Below are 17636 nucleotides of genomic sequence, written 5' to 3' on the forward strand. Positions count from 1 at the left end.
TTTTGTTGTGAATAATCACCAATAAATATGCAATTAAAATCAAAAAAAGTTTATATAAGAATATTTTTGTTGAAATTCCTACCCTCTAATTAGTTTAATTTTTATTTATAAAAATAAAATAATAAATTGAATATATTTTTTTTATTTAATTATATCAATTTTTCTAACAAAATTATAAAATTAAATATATTTTTATTTAAATTCTATCAATTTTTCAATTAGATAAAATTCATGAACTGGTTGACTTAAAACTGAAATTAATTATTATAATATTAAGTAGAGTTGTTTAAAGAAAATCTAATCTCATTATAACAAAAAACAATTGAGTTTAGTAAATTTGTTTGTATTTTAGAAGTATTTAAAATAAGAAAATAAATTTTAATTAAAACTTTTCAATTGAAAATTGTTAGCTAAATTAATTTTTTATTTATTTAAACTATGTATTTTACTACTACAATATGTTTTTTAGACAAAAGTAAATTTAGAAAACAAAATAAATTTTAAATTAAAATCACATTATACAACATATTATTTTGACACACTAAACGAATAAAATTATAAAATATACATTATCAGATTACTTGCTAATAAATATGCAATTAAAATAAAAACAAATTAATATTATAATATTTATTGCTGAAATTCCTACCCTCTAATTATTTAATTTTTAATTAAAAAATAAAATAATAAATTGAATATATTTTTTTTTTTAATTATATCAATTTTTAAATTTTATAAAATTGATGAATTAATTGATTTAAAAAAGAAATTAATTATTATAATATTAAGCAAGCTGTTTAAATAAAACCTAATCTAATTATAATAAAAAATAATTGAGTTTAGTAAATTTGTTTGTATTTTAGAAGCATCTCAAAACTAATTTATAGCTTATTTAAACTATCTATGTATTTTACTACTACAATATATTTTTTTGAAAAAAAGTAAATTTAGAAAACAAAATAAATTTAAATGATACCTAAAATAAACATTTTAATAAATAAATAATAATATTAACTACAAATTTATTATGTTAGATATTTATTTAACATAAATGTTAATTAAATTAATATTTTTTCAGAATATAGAAGTTATTTTTTCTTTAGTAAAATCAATTAATCAACCAAAAATTTTCTAAAAGGGCTATTCAATCTCCTTTTATAGCTAGCTTTGTTGTAGATTTCATCTAATACTTCAAAAGCAATTATCTTATTGTCCTTTAAAATTAAATACTCTATATAATAGATAGGGACAATTATCGCCGGTCCTACTAAATAATAGCCCAAACACCCAAAATTAATCTTCAGACATTTCATAGCAATCAATAATTCCAAAGTTAATTTTGTAACCCTCTTTATCTAAAGCAAATTTGAAATTAGAAAATAAATGAAATCAGAGAGAACAAATAACATATAAAAAAAAATTTAGATAACAAGAAATAATTAAATTACAAAAGATGTAAAGAGAGAAAAACTAGATACTAAGCTATTAAAATAAAATGGATTAATACTATTAGCAAATTATAAAAAGCCAATCATCTGATATGCCATAAAACATAATCTAATAAATTGAGACAACAATAGGTACATTAAAGATTATCAAAAAGCTAGATCAAGGAGCTATTGGTAAAGTTTTCCAAGCAGTCAATCTTAAAAATAATGAGGAAGTAGCCATAAAGTTAGAATCTACCAAAAAAGAAAAGAAATAACTCTAAATATGAGTACAAATTAACTAATTATCTAACTAAAGATAATACTAAATATAGTAAGGGAATTCCTAATGTAAGAATATTCTATGTCTTTAAATAATGGCATAATCATTTTTCAATTTTTGCATCTCTATGATTAGAATTCATATCAATTTTCTTGTTAGAATTAGTTTCAAGTATACATTTCAATATATTAGATAAAGCAAATAATTATTTTAAGAAAAGGGAAATTTTAATTAATAAACTCAAATAAAAAAGCAATTTTTTTTTAATATCATAAAACAATTAAGTAAGGTCAAAAAAAAATAAAAAATTTAGAATAAGAAGATAAAAAATGATTCAATATTATATTGAATAAAAGTTTTTATAATTAGTAAGCTTAAAAATTAATTATAAAATCCTAATGTTTCTTATTTCTAGTTTAATAAAAGAAAACATTAATTTCATAATTTTTCTTAATATATTAAAATTTAGTCATTAATTTAATTAGGTTTACTGCTTTTGCACTTAAGGTGATTAAAATATCATGGTGATGGATCTCTTAGGTCCCTCTTTGGAAGAACTTTTAGATTTTTGCAACAGAAGATTCTCACTAAAGACTATCCTTATGCTAGCTGAATAAATGATATAAACAATAGAATACATTCACTATAATAATTTCATATGTAGAAATATTAATCCAGGGAATTTCTTGATTGGTTCTGGTAATCTTTTAAATTAAATATTTATTACTGGACTAGGCTATAGTAAGCGCTATTTTTAAAGAGATGGCACTCATATTCCATATAGAGAGGATAAGAGCTTGGTAGGCACTCCTAGGTATGTATCTTTAAATATGCATATTGGGATTGAACCTAGCAGAAGAGATGATTTAATATCTTTATTCTATTGTCTTATTTATTTTTTAAAAGGGTCTCTCCCATGGTAAGGTCTTAAAATTGGAAGAAGAAATGAAATGTTTGTAAAGAAATTAAATACTCCAATTTAAGAACTCTGCTTAGGTTTTCCTAATGAATTTATAGAATATTATAATTATGTTGGAAAGCTTTCATTTGAAGAAAAACCAGATTATTCTTATTGTTAATCTCTCTTCAGATAATGCTTTTAAAAGATGGGATATGAAAAAGATTCTAATTTTGATTGGATTATAATTGTAAATGAAAGAAAACAACAATAGGATAAAAACTCTGTAGCTAAATTCAGAAATAATATTCTTGATACAAACCATTAAAAAATTAAAGTATATAAAAAACAACTTTTTATTGATGAACAAAAATCAAGTTGTGAAAATTTTTTATTTTTACAATTTTAATTTTATTTGAATTATTGATAAATAAAAGCTTAAATAAATTAGAATACGATTTAGAAATTAACAATAGTTTAAGATACAAAATAAAAAAATACTTAAAAAAAATGAAAAGTAAGTATCTCAAAAAATTTGATTTTTTACTCAAATAAAAGAATAAAAAAAAATGAGTTTTTAAATTAAAAAATTAAATTGTGTGAAAGGCAATTAATAATTAAAAATTATTATTTATCTTTTAAATAAAGTATAATTATCTCTTTATTTAGGATTTAATTTTTCTACTACTTTATAAAACTTTAAAAGAATATAACTTTTTTTATCTTATCAAATAAGGATTTAAAAGAATTTTAAACTATTAAGAAAAAGTAATTCCTATAATTTTTTATGATACACAGCAAAATATTTATTTCATTCCTCAATAATGTAGTAAATAAAATTAAATTTCTTAATAAATAGAAATTCTTCAATTTGATTTGAGAAAGAATAAGAAATATTTCAGCTTTGCAATACTAAATCTGTGTGATTGATTAAATAGAGTTTTAACTTTAACAGAAATATATCCAAAAATAATCAATTTTTAAATTAGAAGTAAGTAGGACAATATTAATATGTAAAATAAAAATAATCATAAGCAGAATATTCATGAAAATAATACTGATATTTATAATTAGAATAAAAGTTACTCTATTATTTAGAAGAATTAAAAAAAATATATTTTTGTATTATTTTTTTTTTTTGGATTGTAATTATTATAATAATAACTCAAAATGTTTATTCACTCAATTAAAAAAAAAAATATTTTTTATAATTGTAAATAATTCAACTTTATATTTAGAAATCAATTAGTTTGACTATGAATAAATAACAGATTTATCATCTATAATTTAAATTGATCAATTAATTAATTAGATAATTTAATAACTTTATAGTTATAATCAGTGATGCAAAACTTATTAGAATACTACTCTATTAAAGAAGAAACTAAAAATACATACAATATCACTCACTTTTAAATAAGAGAAATAAAAATTAATTTTAAAGTTAGTTGTTTGCCTTTTTTTAAATAATTTAATATCTTTTTAGAACTTATTTCAGATTTTATATTTTTGTTAAAAAAAAATTAAAAAAAACATTATTTTTGTTGCATAAAATTCTACTAATTAAATCTAATTTTTATATCTTAAATCAATTAAGGATAACAATTAGAATGGAAATAATACTAAATTTAATTAATATAGATTTAGTAGCATAAATTGATGTACACTAACTAGCTATTAATGCAGAACCTGCTTTTGAAGATGTGTTTGTTGGGCAAAGAGTGCAGGAACCAGTAGTATTTGGAGCAGCTGCGGCTGCATTTCCATAATAACCTGCTTAGCATTAACAAATATTTGTATTTGGAGACCATTATGTAGTTCCTGTGCTGTTATCATTGCAAGAACAGCTACCTTAATCTAAGTTAATTGAAGAACCTGCAGTGCATGCAACACAAGCTGATCCAGCAGTAGAAAATTAACCAGAATCGCATTTTTTACATCCTGTAGAACCTAAAGAAGTAGCAACATTTCCGCTAAAACCATTCTTGCAAACGCAGGAAGTTTAAGTTGATGATAAAGGAATAGCATTTTAATCATAGCATTAGCAATCATAACCAGGAGAGACTGACAAAAGACTGTAAGAATTACCAGGACAAGCTTAGCATTAAGCAGCAGAAGCAGGAGTCATTTCAGTAGCAGGCTAAGCAATAGCAGTCATTTAATAATTAGCTAAACAAATATTACATTGAGATACATCCCCTACGATAGAAGGTTTTTGAATATTTCCTGAACCAGTTGGACATGCCATACATTAAGCTGCTTGTGCTTAATTATTTATAGATAATTAAACTGCTTAAGCTACCATATAGTAATTATTTAAGCATTGATTACATTAAGAGATATCACCTACTGTTAATATTGGCCCAATATTTCCAGTTCCAGAAGGACAAGGAGAACATTGAGCTGCAACTCCTTATACAGCTGGTATTGCAGAATTATCTGGTTATACAGCTGAAGATGTCATATAATAGTTAGCTAAGCATAAATTACATTATGATTGATCTCCTACTTATGAAACACCATTATTACCAGTGCCACTAGGGCAAATAGTACATACTGCAGATAGTGAATTTGGTGAATTTGAAACAGCAGAAGACGCCATATAATAATTTATTTAACATATATTACAGACACTGACATCTACATTACTCGAAGTATTACCTCCGCTTTAATTAGAAGGAGTAGCTGTTGAGGATCCAAAAGGGCATTATGTACAACTTCCAGTAGATTGACTAGCATCAGTACCATAAAAACCTTAATTACATAAGCAAATAGTTGCTCCTAATTGGCTTTGGGCTATTGAGGCATTAATAGTACACTAAGCAGTTACGAAAGACTAAATTCGTAATAAAATAATAAAAATAAATAGAAAAACCATATCTTTAACTAACTTCAAATATTAAACAAAATTTTCTTTTTTTTTTTTTGATTTTAAATCTTTTTAATTATCTAAATTTGTAATTAATTTTCCAATTTTTTTCTAAAAAGCAAAAATAGCCAGATATTTTTTATCAATCAATCAAATTTTTTGCCTGATTTTTTTAGCTCTAATTTTTAACCAGAAGAAAAAATATTTATTATATACTAACATCACATAATCACCAAAAGATTATTAAATTTAATATTATCATTTAACCATTTGATATCTTTCCTTCTGATACCCTAAATAGATTACTTTCAATATCTAAAAGTTTTTACTTTATTTAAAATTTTAAGTTATTTTTTAATTTAATAAGAATAAAATTTGATGATATTAATGACACTATAATTTAGTTTGTAATTAAAATTAATTAATTTTTATAAATATTTAAATATTATTTAATTTAAATGTATAAAACAAACTGAAAATAAATTATTAATTTAATAAAATTTATATTTGGTTGTATAATTTGTGAGTTTGTAATAAAATAAATTGAATTTAAATTAAATAATATTATTTATAATTAAATTGTTTGAAGAGATTTTTTGCACTATAAAAATAATAAATAATATAATTAATTAAACTTAAATATTAAAATTTAATAATTGGAATTAAAATATTTTTTAAGTAAACTTGCTACCATTGATTGGAAGAATAAAATATTTATTTGTTTAATTATTTTAAAGCTAAATAGCCAGTAGATATTTTATAATTATATTATGAATTAAATAAAGAACTATATGGTTATTAAATTAATTAAATTTGATAGATTTTGCAATTGCAAAATTCAATTATTTGTTAATAATTAAATATAAACTGCAAATAAATCTTATTTACTTTTATAATGAGCAATTAAAAAGCTATTGTTGATAATAAGCTAAAGTTGACTTAGACAAATCCTTATGTTGTTTCTCATAAAGCTTACGATTCAGGACCTTTAGGATTTACTTCATCTACAGGATTTTAATTTTATGAAGTTAAAGAGAATGACCCTAGGTTTTCAAAAAAGTTTAAAACTGCCAATCCAGAAGATTATGATTAATCAGTGGCTAAGAAGGCTAAAGTAATAAAAAAGATAGAATATTCTGGAGGATATCGTGTACCTAAAGAGTCCTTAAATAAACCTTATATGAAAAATAAATGTTGGAAATCAAATGATGACCAAGATGATAACGAAAAATACAGCAAAGAATAAATTATGAAGAAATTAGGATTAGAAATTCCAAATTAGCAATCAAATAGCTCTAAAAAAAGAAAGTAATCAAGATCCAGATCTAGATCTTTAGGAACTATTTAAGAAAAAAATAGATAAAATATTACAAATATGAGCTCTTAAGCTCTTGTCAATGAAGCAGAAAAGAAGATCAATGATATACATTAGCGTAGAGAAGAATAAAATTAGGTATTCATTAATTTAAATAAATGGCTCTTTTATTTTATTGTAAAATTTAGAGATAAAAGAGAGAAGACGAGTTAAGAAAGAAAGGTCAAAAACTTATTTTATAGAACTAAGAAACACATGAGGAAGTGTATGTGACAGTAGATTCTCACAAAATAAAAATGATACAAACATATATCAAATAACTTGAACTTTAAGAATAGCTTGACGTATTTATTTATTTAATAAATTTCACTTACTAATATCTTTAAAAATTCAATGAAAAACAAACTGTTAAATTTTTCAAATATTTAATTATTACAAAAATTTATTTATTTATTAGAACATACAAAGACTAAAATCAGAGAACATTTATACAAGATCACCTTCAAAGATGAAAAAAGCACTAACTTTAGAAGATAAAATGAAGAAAGAATTCACCTTAAAAGAGATTTAAAATGAATTAAAATATGTAGAATTAATCAGAAATCATGAAATTTATAAATTAGAAAAAGAGTAATTAATTAATTTATTAATTAATCAGATTTTAGAAACTGATTTTTATTGATGTTTTATTTATTACAAAGGAAAATTGCTTAAATTGCAAAGGTTTACTTTGCTCTTAATAAGAAAGACTTTGACTTAAATGAGTTTTTATCTCCAAACAATGAAAGATGGGGCAAATCTCCAGTCGTTAGTATCGCTAAGAATGAATAAAATCCATTCAGCCATTTGCTTTTTTCGAGAGAAGCATATATTTTACTAGTTGATAGGATAGTGAAAGAATTGCAAGATCTTCAAAAAAAATCAGAGATGTTTAACAGTCTTAATCAAAGTAAAGACAGAAAGATTGAGAGTGTTGACAGCGTTATTATAGAAAAGTTTTTTAATTAAAGAATAAATGTTAAGGACATACTAAATATATAAAACGAACAAATTTCTAAACTAATTTCAAAGAAAGAAACAGTTTCTGTTCAAGATATCAAAAATTAGCTGATTAATATTGCTAACATTTAAATTAATGAAAGAAACCAAATTATCAACAAAATAGAACAATAATATGAAGAAAAAATGAAAATATTAAGAGATGAGTTTGAAAAGTAAGAGAAAATAAAAGAACTAAATTAGGAATTAGAAATTATCAAATAAGAAAATCAAGAGTAGGGAATTGAAAATCTAGATGAATAATAAATAGAAAAAATACTAGATATGGAGGAAAATCATTTAGGTGGCTATGACTCTGACCCCGAAGCTTTAACACTCTAGTAAAGAACTATCATGATATGTAAATAGAAAAGGGAATTATAAAAAGAAGTTTTGCAAAGGAGATAAGAAAGATGCAAATGTAATTTACTAAATTATTTTATCTTTTTTAATTAGAAAGTTATCTCATCATTTTAAATATAATTAGCTGAAGATAAATTCCGTTTAACTCTACCTATTCCTTAAGAATTTGAAGAACGTGCAAGATAAAGTAAATTTAAAAAAAGTATAAGATAAACTAAGCTAGAAGAAATGATAAAGGAATTGTAAGAAAAGGATAAATCAATATATGGATATGTTTTTAAACCAAAAGAAATACCTGAGAGTGTCAGAATTCCAAATTTATACGAATAAATTATGGAAGAAAATGATAAGAGAAGAGAAATAGTTAGATAAACTTCAAAATAAATGACACTAGAAAACGAAAGACCTTTTAGTTTCTACTACAGAGATATGGATAAAGAAAGTAAATCAATTATATTTCAATCATTTTTATTTTTATTTTACTTGAATAATATTTTAATTATATTATATATGATAAATTCTCATATATTTAGATTTAACAAAAATTTTTTTGCCTATTAAATAGATCAATAATCTAAAATTTTGTTTAAATAAAATAAAATTATATTTTATCATTTAACTAAAATTGCATTAAATAAATAAATAATTGTTTAAATGTTAATAAAGTTAATTTTTAAAATTTCTGATTTTTCAAATTAAATTTTTTAATTATTTTAATATAAAAATAGAAGTATATAAAAGACCATACTGGGAAAGAGAAAAATTTGTGTTTAGAGCTAATGCAATTCCAAAGCATGTGACTTAAAAAAGGTTAGAAAAAATGAAAAAAGTATTTATTAATTTTAAAAATATTCCTATTGAATTTGCTAATTAATCAAATAAAAATTAGCTTCAAGAAGAAAAAAGGAAATAAAGGGTATAAAAAAGAAAAGAAGAACTAATAAGAATGTCTTCACTTCCTCCTAGAATGGCTAAACATGAAGAGGAAAAGAGGTAAAAATTATTATAAGAAGCTGATGAATTTGATGAAGAGGGTAATCCTATTTTGAAATAGCAAAGCAGTAGCAAATATTTTAAATACACGTTTGAACCTCCTAGAGCTAAAAAAGTAACAAATAAATAAATAAAATAAATCTTTAATTTTAAAAATATTTTCTATGGAATAGATACCTGATTTTCATAAACTTCATAAGACATTTTAGCAAGAACTTGATGCTAAAAAAGCATCATTTAAACCTACAATAATGGAGCCATTTGATTTTGAAGAGTCTAGGAAATTACCAAATAGAGATTATTTAGATTAAGAGAATATGCTAATAAGAGCAACCTTAGACAAATTTTATCAGCATAAATCAGAAAATATTCAAAAAATTGTAATTAAATTTAAGTTAGATTTCAAATTTTATTTAAATCTGATAAAGACTTATATAGATCCTGATAATTTGCCTCCCTCAACAAAGAAATCTCAGGAGATAATAAAATTCAGAAAAAAATAAGATGAAATAAAAAGATAAAAAGAAAAGGAACAGTAAGATGAATTACTTGCTAGAGAAAAAAAGAGAGAAGAAGTAAATTAATAAATAAATATTCAGTTAACTTATAAATACTAATTTAAAATTAAAAGTTAAAAAAGAGATTTTATGCTTCAGATGCACTTAAAAATTTCTAAGAAGAAAGAGAGTAACAAAAACTAGAAAAAGAGATGGAAAAATAAAAACAAAAAGAGTATGAGAAATAGATGAATGAAGAATTCCACAATAAGATAAAAGAAAAATTGGATGCAAAGCCTCTCCTTATTGAAAAATGTAATAATTTATCTTAAAAAGCCCATATTGGAAATAAATGTTTTAATAAATTAATAAGATGATAAAGATTAGTCTGCCATTGAGAAGGTCAAAGAAAAGTGGACATACAAAAATAGTTAAAATAGCAAATATTCTTAAAAATATTGATAGTTAGTTCTCTCATTTAATAAATTTATTTTAATAAAATCAAAATATGTAATATACACTAATCTAGTGCAAAGTTAAATTTGATAAAATTATAGAAATTTTATTTTAATTGAATGAAGCTTTAAAAAGAAAAGTTAAATAAATAACTTAAAATTAAAGTACTCTAAATAGTAAACTTTTATAATTATTTTAGAAGTAAAAAAACAAAAAAAGCATTTATTTTTTTAATTTTAAGTAAATTTTTCTTAATAAGAAAAAAAAAAAATAAATAAATAAATAAATAAAAACTATTTTTAAATAAAATATTAAATAAGAAAAATTCTTTTAAAAATAAAATAAATTAAATTAAAGAATACAATTTTTGTTTAAATCTAAAATTATAGAAATAAATAAACTTCAAGAACCATTTCTTAACAAAATTCACTAAATAATAATAATAAAATATCTAATTAAAATTAAAACATTTATTATATTTTAATTTAAAAGAAGGTTCGTAATTATTATTTTTTTATAAAATATTTGAATAAAAAAATAAATAAATTTAGTTATTTATCTTAAGAAAATTTTATTGTGAATATTAAAAAAATTATTTTTTGGTTTAAAAAAAAAAATTTAAATTTCGTTAATTTTTGATTTTGTTTATTAAGTAATTTATTTAAAATACAAAAGAGAATTTTAAAAGCATAAAAGGAAGTGAATTTGAAAAATAAAGATTTACTTTTATTTATTGTTTTCATTTTATTTGAAAGTTTATTTTGAAAAAAAATAAATTAGTGATTATATTTCAATCAACATAAAGATATCTATCTATCTGCTTGCCTAAATATATTTTTAAATAGATTTTAAATATTTGTTAGTATTAAGCTAAGATTTTGCTTATATCCCCTTCTTTCTTAATAAAATTAATATTGTTTGTTTATTTATTGATTGATTTGCTGCTTGAAAACTGATTAGTTAATTTTTTAATTAAATATATTAGCTGATTGAATTGAATTCATTTTGTTTAATTTTTTTTTTTGCTTTTTTTGATTGCAAAGAATTTGAAATAAGAAAGAAAAAAAAAGTAAAGTATAAAGAAACATATAGTTAAAATGTGCGCTTCTTATGCAAGATAACATCAGAAAAAACTATAGTTTGTACAAAATTAGTTTAGCAGCGTTGGAGGAAATACAAGATAGAGGTTGTCAAGTGAAGAAAGAAGACATTTATTGAGTGATAAGGATGCATATATTGAATACTTAGAAACCCAATTAGATAAAGTTTGCGAGCTTTCCTTAGTTGAGAATCCGCAAATTTAGAAAAGAGTGTAGGAACTTGAATAGTCAATAACTGACCACGAAGAGAAATTTGCAAATATTACAAAACTTATAAAATTACTATAAACTTTTGCTGAAAATTAGGTAAAGAACAAGCAGAATTATTTAGCAATTTATTGATAAATTTTACAAAAAATGGCCCTTAGTTTATTCATAAAATACAGCTGGATAAAAAATATTAATTAGCTATTTATTTTTGCTAGTTTGGTTGTATTGTTTTAAAACAGTACTGAAAATAAAACTACTTGAAATTCAAAATCAAAAATGCTTCAATTTTTATTATTGCTGTTATTACATTGAAGGCCATTTTAATAAAATAAAAATAAAAAGATGAATAAAGAGAAAGCTATATTTTAACGGATGCAAAAACCGTTTTGTTTGAGTTTGATTTTGGAGCTAAATAAATACATTTTATAAGATTTGCAAAATAAAATTAGCTAATTTGTTTTATTATGTTTAACAACAATTTAGGAAGATGAAAATAAGTTAATTAAAGAGCACTTCAATAAGCCTTTAAATAGCTTTGGGAAAAAAATAGAAAACTTTCAAAATGATTTGGTTAGCGAACTGAAGGATTAAATTATAAAGATTGAAGAAAAGGATGGCCAGAGGGAGTCTTAGATTTATGAGACTTTATCAGCATTTTAGAAGAATATTAACGATTTTGAAGTTAGAATTGAATAGTTTGCCAACTAGCTTTCAAAAGACATGGCAACAGATATAAAAATGTTAGCTACTCAAATCCAAGGTGAAGCAAACAGCTAAAACACAGCATCAATTTAACCAGATTAGCTTAGAAATTTTCCAATTGTATCTGACAATCAAGTCAAATAGAATTTAGATAAATTCAGAGAAGAAATCAATAAAAAAATTGAATTTGTTTTAAAGGAAATGAGAAAGAATGCTCTTTTAACTGATGTTGAGTGTGTAGAAACTAAATTAAAAAAAGAATAAAAAGAAAGAACTTATTTATGCAAGTTTGTAGAAGACCTTACCAGAAAAATAGACGAATTACCTCAATCCATTACAACCCGTATTTTTAAAATTAAAAATTCATAAAAAAGCTATTAGATTTATCTTAAAGCAACAAAAAAAATACTCACGAATATATAAATAGATAGATACATAGTTATAGAGATAGATATATAGCGATATCTCCTTTTCAAATAAATTTCAAAAAATTAAATGATTGAAAAGCCAAACATAAAATTTGAAATAAAATCTAATTGTTTTTATTTAAATTTTTCATAATTATATTGGAATTAGATATTTAGTTATTAAAATTATTCTTTAAATTAACTTAGGTGCTAGCACTTCAAGAAATGTCTCCCCTTCAGCAGTTTAAGAATCAAATTAATTTAAATTAGTTAAGTAAATTGAAAGTGATATTGAGGATTTAAAAGAAGTAGTAAATGCTTTAGTCGATAAGATTGAAGAATAAGATAAGTAAAATACAACTCATTAAATTTAAATTAACTTATTGAATTTTTTTATCAAAATAGGAAGAAAAAGTCTTCATTTATAACAAAAGACTAATTTGATAGCTTAGAGAAAAATTTGACATTACAAATCTCAAGATTTGTTGATCGTTTTTAGAACTTTTAAGCAGTAAATTAAATAATATTTTACATAAAAAACATTATAAAATATCATTAATTAGAACCCTTCATAAAATGTTGCTTATGATGAATCTTTAAGGGAATCTGATAATTAAAGAAGTAATAATAATTTCTCAGCACGACAATAATACTCTACATTAAAGAGTGATTAATATTTAAGTAAAATAATTAAAGATCAGAAATAATATTTATTTATTGATTTTTTATTGAATATTAAGCTTAATAAATGAGATCTCCTTAGTTTGAATAGCAAGGATGGTAGTAATAATAAATGTTACAGCAAAATTAGTATTAATTAAATAACCAAAGTGCAGAAATACACCCTGAAGACGACTCTTACATGATGCAATAAAAATATTCTCCAATAATTTAAGACGACCAAGACCTAAGGGATACTCTGATTTCTAAAAAAGATAAAAACACATCATTAAATAACTAATAGTCAGGTGGAGATAATAATTTAGGAGAAAGCTTTGGGTTAAATTAAAATAGTCATATTTCTAACAATCTTTCAGATAAATTAGATTAAAATAAAAATAAATCGAGAAAGAAATCTAGTAATTAAGAAGAGATTCTTGATTAAGTAAATAAAATTAATAAATATTTTTGATAGAAAAATAAAATTTTAACAAAAGTATCCATAGAGAGAGAAGAGAGGAGTGGCATCTTCTAGTTCTAAATCAATAACTAGATAATCAGATAAAGAAAATAAATAAAATTCTAATTCATAGAACAGAGGTAGAAAAGCTACCGACGAATCAGTCACTACACTTAAAAAGAATAAAAGTATTGCTTTTTAATTCATTAATTGAAAAATTGTTAATAAAATTTTTAATTTTTAGAAAGAGAATTAAAATCTGAGTCCAAATCTATGTCAAAAAGTCCTTCGAATATAGGAGAAGTTTCCAGCACTAAAAGCATTAATGCTTCAAGAAAATTATCCTAACAAAATATATCTATAGACAGATAATCTAAATCTAACACAAGAGTAACATTAACTGAACCTGAAGAAACTCGTATTAAATCGCCTCTATCTAATATATCGTAATTTCTATATTAATTTTCTTAACTAAATAAATTTTTCTTATTTACCTTATTTGTAGTGAATTTATATTAAACAAATGAATAAACTTTAATAATTTAATAGAAAAAATAAAAGTGGGTTTGAGTCAAATCAAAAGTCCAAGATAAAAAATAAATCTCCTTCTCCTATAGGTAATACTAATAAATTCGCTGAGAAGAAGAGACAAAATGGAGAGAAAATAAAAGAGTTATTCAAAAAAAAGAAGTAGATGGATTAAAATAGCTCTTCTCATACTAATTAAAATCACTCAATATCTTAAAAATCAGCCAATATTTCAGTAATTATTTTTAAATTCTAACAGATAAATAAAATTCTTTAACAACATAATTAAATATTAGGTAAATGAAAAAAAATAAGGAGATAAAAAGAAGAAATGATTAAAATGATTTAATGAATAATTATCAAAAAATAATAATAATTTTAGCTATACAAAATAATAAAATTAACTAACTAACTAACCTGTTACAATATAGTTTGAGATAGAATTTATTTACCCCTTAAAGATTAAATATTGAACAAATATTACAAAAATAAAAATGAACACAAAAATATCCTACAAATAAAATTAAATAAAATGATAAAGTAATTAAAATATTAGATTAGCATCAACTAAAAGTCTTTTTCTTAAAAAATAAATACAAATTATGTCTATAAATAAATAAATAATATACAAACATTTTTATATTTAAAACTGTATTTATTTATTTAATATATTGTTTTATTATAATCCCAATTTGTTTGTTACAAATAAATCTTACCTAAAAATTTCAAAATTATACTGGATTTGATTTATTAATAAAAACACAATCTATTTAGCTTTCATTTTACTTTTTTCATTGAAATAATATTATATATACTTCCTCTTATATCAGTTTCTAAATCAGCTTCTTACTCAGTAATACCATATAACTAATTATTTATTTATTTTATTGAAAAATTGTATTAATCCTATTTAAATTTTCAATTATTTTACTCTTTTTATCTATTCTAGATCTATAAAAGATCCTATTTGGCTTATAGGCAACTCATTTCCTTTTATGTTTGCTTATTAAAAATTTATTTAATCATTTAATCCAGCCTAAAAAAATGATAATTTACCATCTAGCTCATCAAAAATGTTGCAGCCCTCCAATTATTACAAAACTAAGATGCTTGGTTGATTGAAATCAAATACCTTGAATAGTTCTATTTCTGGTGCCTTTTATTTTTGATTTAATATTGTTTATTCATAATATTCAAATACTTTTTATCATACTTTTGAACTTTCTGGAGAAAGATAAAATATTAAAGATTTACTTGTCAAATTTTCTTGTTGAGTATAAATTCTATTCAATCCAATAAGGATTTCCTTTAGTGATACGATCTGTTTATATTTAAAAGTCAGCTAAAATTAGAACATTTAAAGTATACTTAATTACCAATTTAGCGTTAAGGAATGTGAAGTTAGCATTCTTGCTATTTAATAGCTCTATAACTTATAATGGATTACTAATTTTTTCATATAGATATACTTGGACAGTGACTGGCTACTGTAAATTATCAAAAGTATAAGAGTAGGGAGTTGATTAGATTTGCATTTTGATTATCTATCAGTAATTTAAATATAGCTGCTTAATAAAATATCTTTTAATAAACTTAATAAAAATATCTCTATGTAGAAACAAATAAAACACAAAAGCAGAGTAAATAGAGTTGTCTACTAAATATTTTATGAATAATTTATACTAAAATTAATATAAATATTTAATTTAACTAAATAAAAAATAAATAAATATTTTAAAATAATTTTTTTTGAAAGATAAATATGCTAATCAATTTAATTATATTTTTTATTATATTTATTAAATCAATTAAATAATATTTTTAATTAATTTATTCATTGTTTTTATTCAAGTCATAAATATTTTAATTTTTTTGATAATTTTTATTAAGATTTCATTTATAATTAGAAAAATAATGAATGTAGAACTTAAAACCAACCAAACATAATTTTTGATATATATTTCACTTGTAAACAAAATTTTAATTATTTTTTTCAAATTTAACCTAAAATATCCAGAATATCTGCTTTTAAAAGTCATGAAATGCTTATGTCAGTCAATAGAGATTTAAGAAATTTACTTAATTTTTCATAAAAAAAAATTAATTGCAATAAATCTGAATTATATTGAAAATATTTTTATATTTTTATTAATTAAATCTTATTCAAGAAGTTTATAAATAATTATTAAATGAAAACACTATAAATAATAAGTAGAAATCTGATCATAAAGATAGCTAATTACAAAATAAAATCTTAATATGCAAACTTTATCTCAATCTTAATCGTTATTTAAGTAAGGAATAAATAAATGATTGTTGATCTTATCAAAAATAAGTCCTTCAGATTTTCGATATAATAAACAAAGTTCAATATTAGATTTTTAAGACATCATATTAGATATTTATTCTAATTTTTTTCTAATTCATTTTGAGTAAAAATGTCGAAATTTTCGATATAACAAACAACCCTCAATACATAATTTTTAAAATATTTGAAATTCTTTTTTTTCAAAAAGTTTAATTAAATTTTAGAATAACATAAATAACAAATAATCATTTAAATTAAAATTCAAAATATAAATTAATTTCATTTTAATTTATGTTGATGAAGGGAAAATAAAATTGTTTTATATATTCAAAAATTAAAAATAAATCAAATTTCTAATAACTTAAATTTATTAATATTAAAATAAAAGTATTTATTTAATTTTATAAAATATAAGTTAATTTATCCAAAAAGTTAGTACTTCAAAAAGTTAAATATTTTTACAGCAAGCTAAATATATACCCAATTAGATAGATAACCCATCCCCATCATCTCCTATTTAGCTTCTTTTGTAATCAAAAATACATCAAATACTTAAATAAATAAGATTGTATTTATCCAAAAGATTTAAGTTTAATGTTTAAAGGTTTAGTCAATTATTAGCCTAATTAAGTAATCACTTAATTATTCAAATAATTAATTCTAATTTAAGATAATTTACATATTTAGAGATACTATTAAATATATAAGTTACATATAGTTAGTTAATCTCATTTTAATATATTTTATAGCCTTTAATAAATATAATTAATTATTATGTATAAATGAGCCATTGTTTAAAATGTTTTGAATACCTAAAATGTGTTGATCCTTAAAAGTAATGAAATTATTAGAGGTCATTTGTAACATTTTTAAATTCCTTTTACTAAGACTTTTGTTTTTATTTTTAAAAATACTTAAATTAATTTACATACACTGAATATTAAATTTTTAATGGCTACTCAATTTTATAATAACAAGCAAACTATTTATGATAAAAAATGAAAATAAAATAATAATATTTCAATATCAGAATTAAAATTTACTTCATCTAATGTTTAAAAATTTATTTTATTAGCTTTTATTTTAATATTTTCTTAAAAATTAATAAATTGAAATTAGTTA

The 17636-nt window shown here is 21.3% G+C and overlaps 6 protein-coding genes across 6 annotated transcripts; 4 read left to right on the forward strand and 2 right to left on the reverse strand. All coding sequences in view use genetic code 6, as the record gives it.

Moving 5' to 3' along the window:
* Positions 1–1453: 1453 nt before the first annotated feature.
* Positions 1454–1717, forward strand: TTHERM_00257130 (kinase domain protein; the record flags this gene model as incomplete). The annotated part of the gene is made up of 1 exon (XM_001019168.2): positions 1454–1717. One exon carries the CDS (start codon positions 1454–1456, stop codon positions 1715–1717), a length of 264 nt encoding a protein of 87 aa, XP_001019168.2.
* A 514-nt stretch (positions 1718–2231) lies between these two features.
* Positions 2232–3488, forward strand: TTHERM_00257140 (casein kinase I; the record flags this gene model as incomplete). The annotated part of the gene is made up of 2 exons (XM_001019169.2): positions 2232–2945; positions 3468–3488. 2 exons carry the CDS (start codon positions 2232–2234, stop codon positions 3486–3488), a joined length of 735 nt encoding a protein of 244 aa, XP_001019169.2.
* A 708-nt stretch (positions 3489–4196) lies between these two features.
* TTHERM_00257150 (immobilization antigen) lies at positions 4197–5486 on the reverse strand (the record flags this gene model as incomplete). Its single annotated transcript, XM_001019170.1, has 1 exon — positions 4197–5486. One exon carries the CDS (start codon positions 5484–5486, stop codon positions 4197–4199), a length of 1290 nt encoding a protein of 429 aa, XP_001019170.1.
* Positions 5487–6372: 886 nt separating this feature from the next.
* TTHERM_00257160 (hypothetical protein) lies at positions 6373–10145 on the forward strand (the record flags this gene model as incomplete). The annotated part of the gene is made up of 11 exons (XM_001019171.2): positions 6373–6930; positions 6981–7136; positions 7250–7422; positions 7494–8251; positions 8318–8635; positions 8922–9022; positions 9083–9301; positions 9360–9566; positions 9615–9761; positions 9818–9998; positions 10057–10145. 11 exons carry the CDS (start codon positions 6373–6375, stop codon positions 10143–10145), a joined length of 2907 nt encoding a protein of 968 aa, XP_001019171.2.
* A 1034-nt stretch (positions 10146–11179) lies between these two features.
* Positions 11180–14541, forward strand: TTHERM_00257170 (hypothetical protein; the record flags this gene model as incomplete). Its single annotated transcript, XM_001019172.2, has 10 exons — positions 11180–11545; positions 11933–12494; positions 12766–12907; positions 12964–13069; positions 13122–13239; positions 13299–13663; positions 13716–13866; positions 13923–14124; positions 14228–14441; positions 14503–14541. Exons 1-10 carry the CDS (start codon positions 11237–11239, stop codon positions 14539–14541), a joined length of 2208 nt encoding a protein of 735 aa, XP_001019172.2. The 5' UTR covers positions 11180–11236.
* A 442-nt stretch (positions 14542–14983) lies between these two features.
* On the reverse strand, positions 14984–15741 carry TTHERM_00257180 (kinase binding protein; the record flags this gene model as incomplete). Its single annotated transcript, XM_001019173.3, has 5 exons — positions 14984–15073; positions 15138–15208; positions 15263–15362; positions 15420–15527; positions 15583–15741. The coding sequence occupies 5 exons, from the start codon at positions 15739–15741 to the stop codon at positions 14984–14986; spliced, it is 528 nt and encodes a 175-aa protein (XP_001019173.2).
* Between the last annotated feature and the right edge of the window lie 1895 nt (positions 15742–17636).

This window comes from Tetrahymena thermophila (genome assembly GCF_000189635.1).
Source record: "Tetrahymena thermophila SB210 genomic scaffold scf_8254590, whole genome shotgun sequence".
In the NCBI taxonomy this organism is placed as follows: domain Eukaryota; phylum Ciliophora; class Oligohymenophorea; order Hymenostomatida; family Tetrahymenidae; genus Tetrahymena; species Tetrahymena thermophila.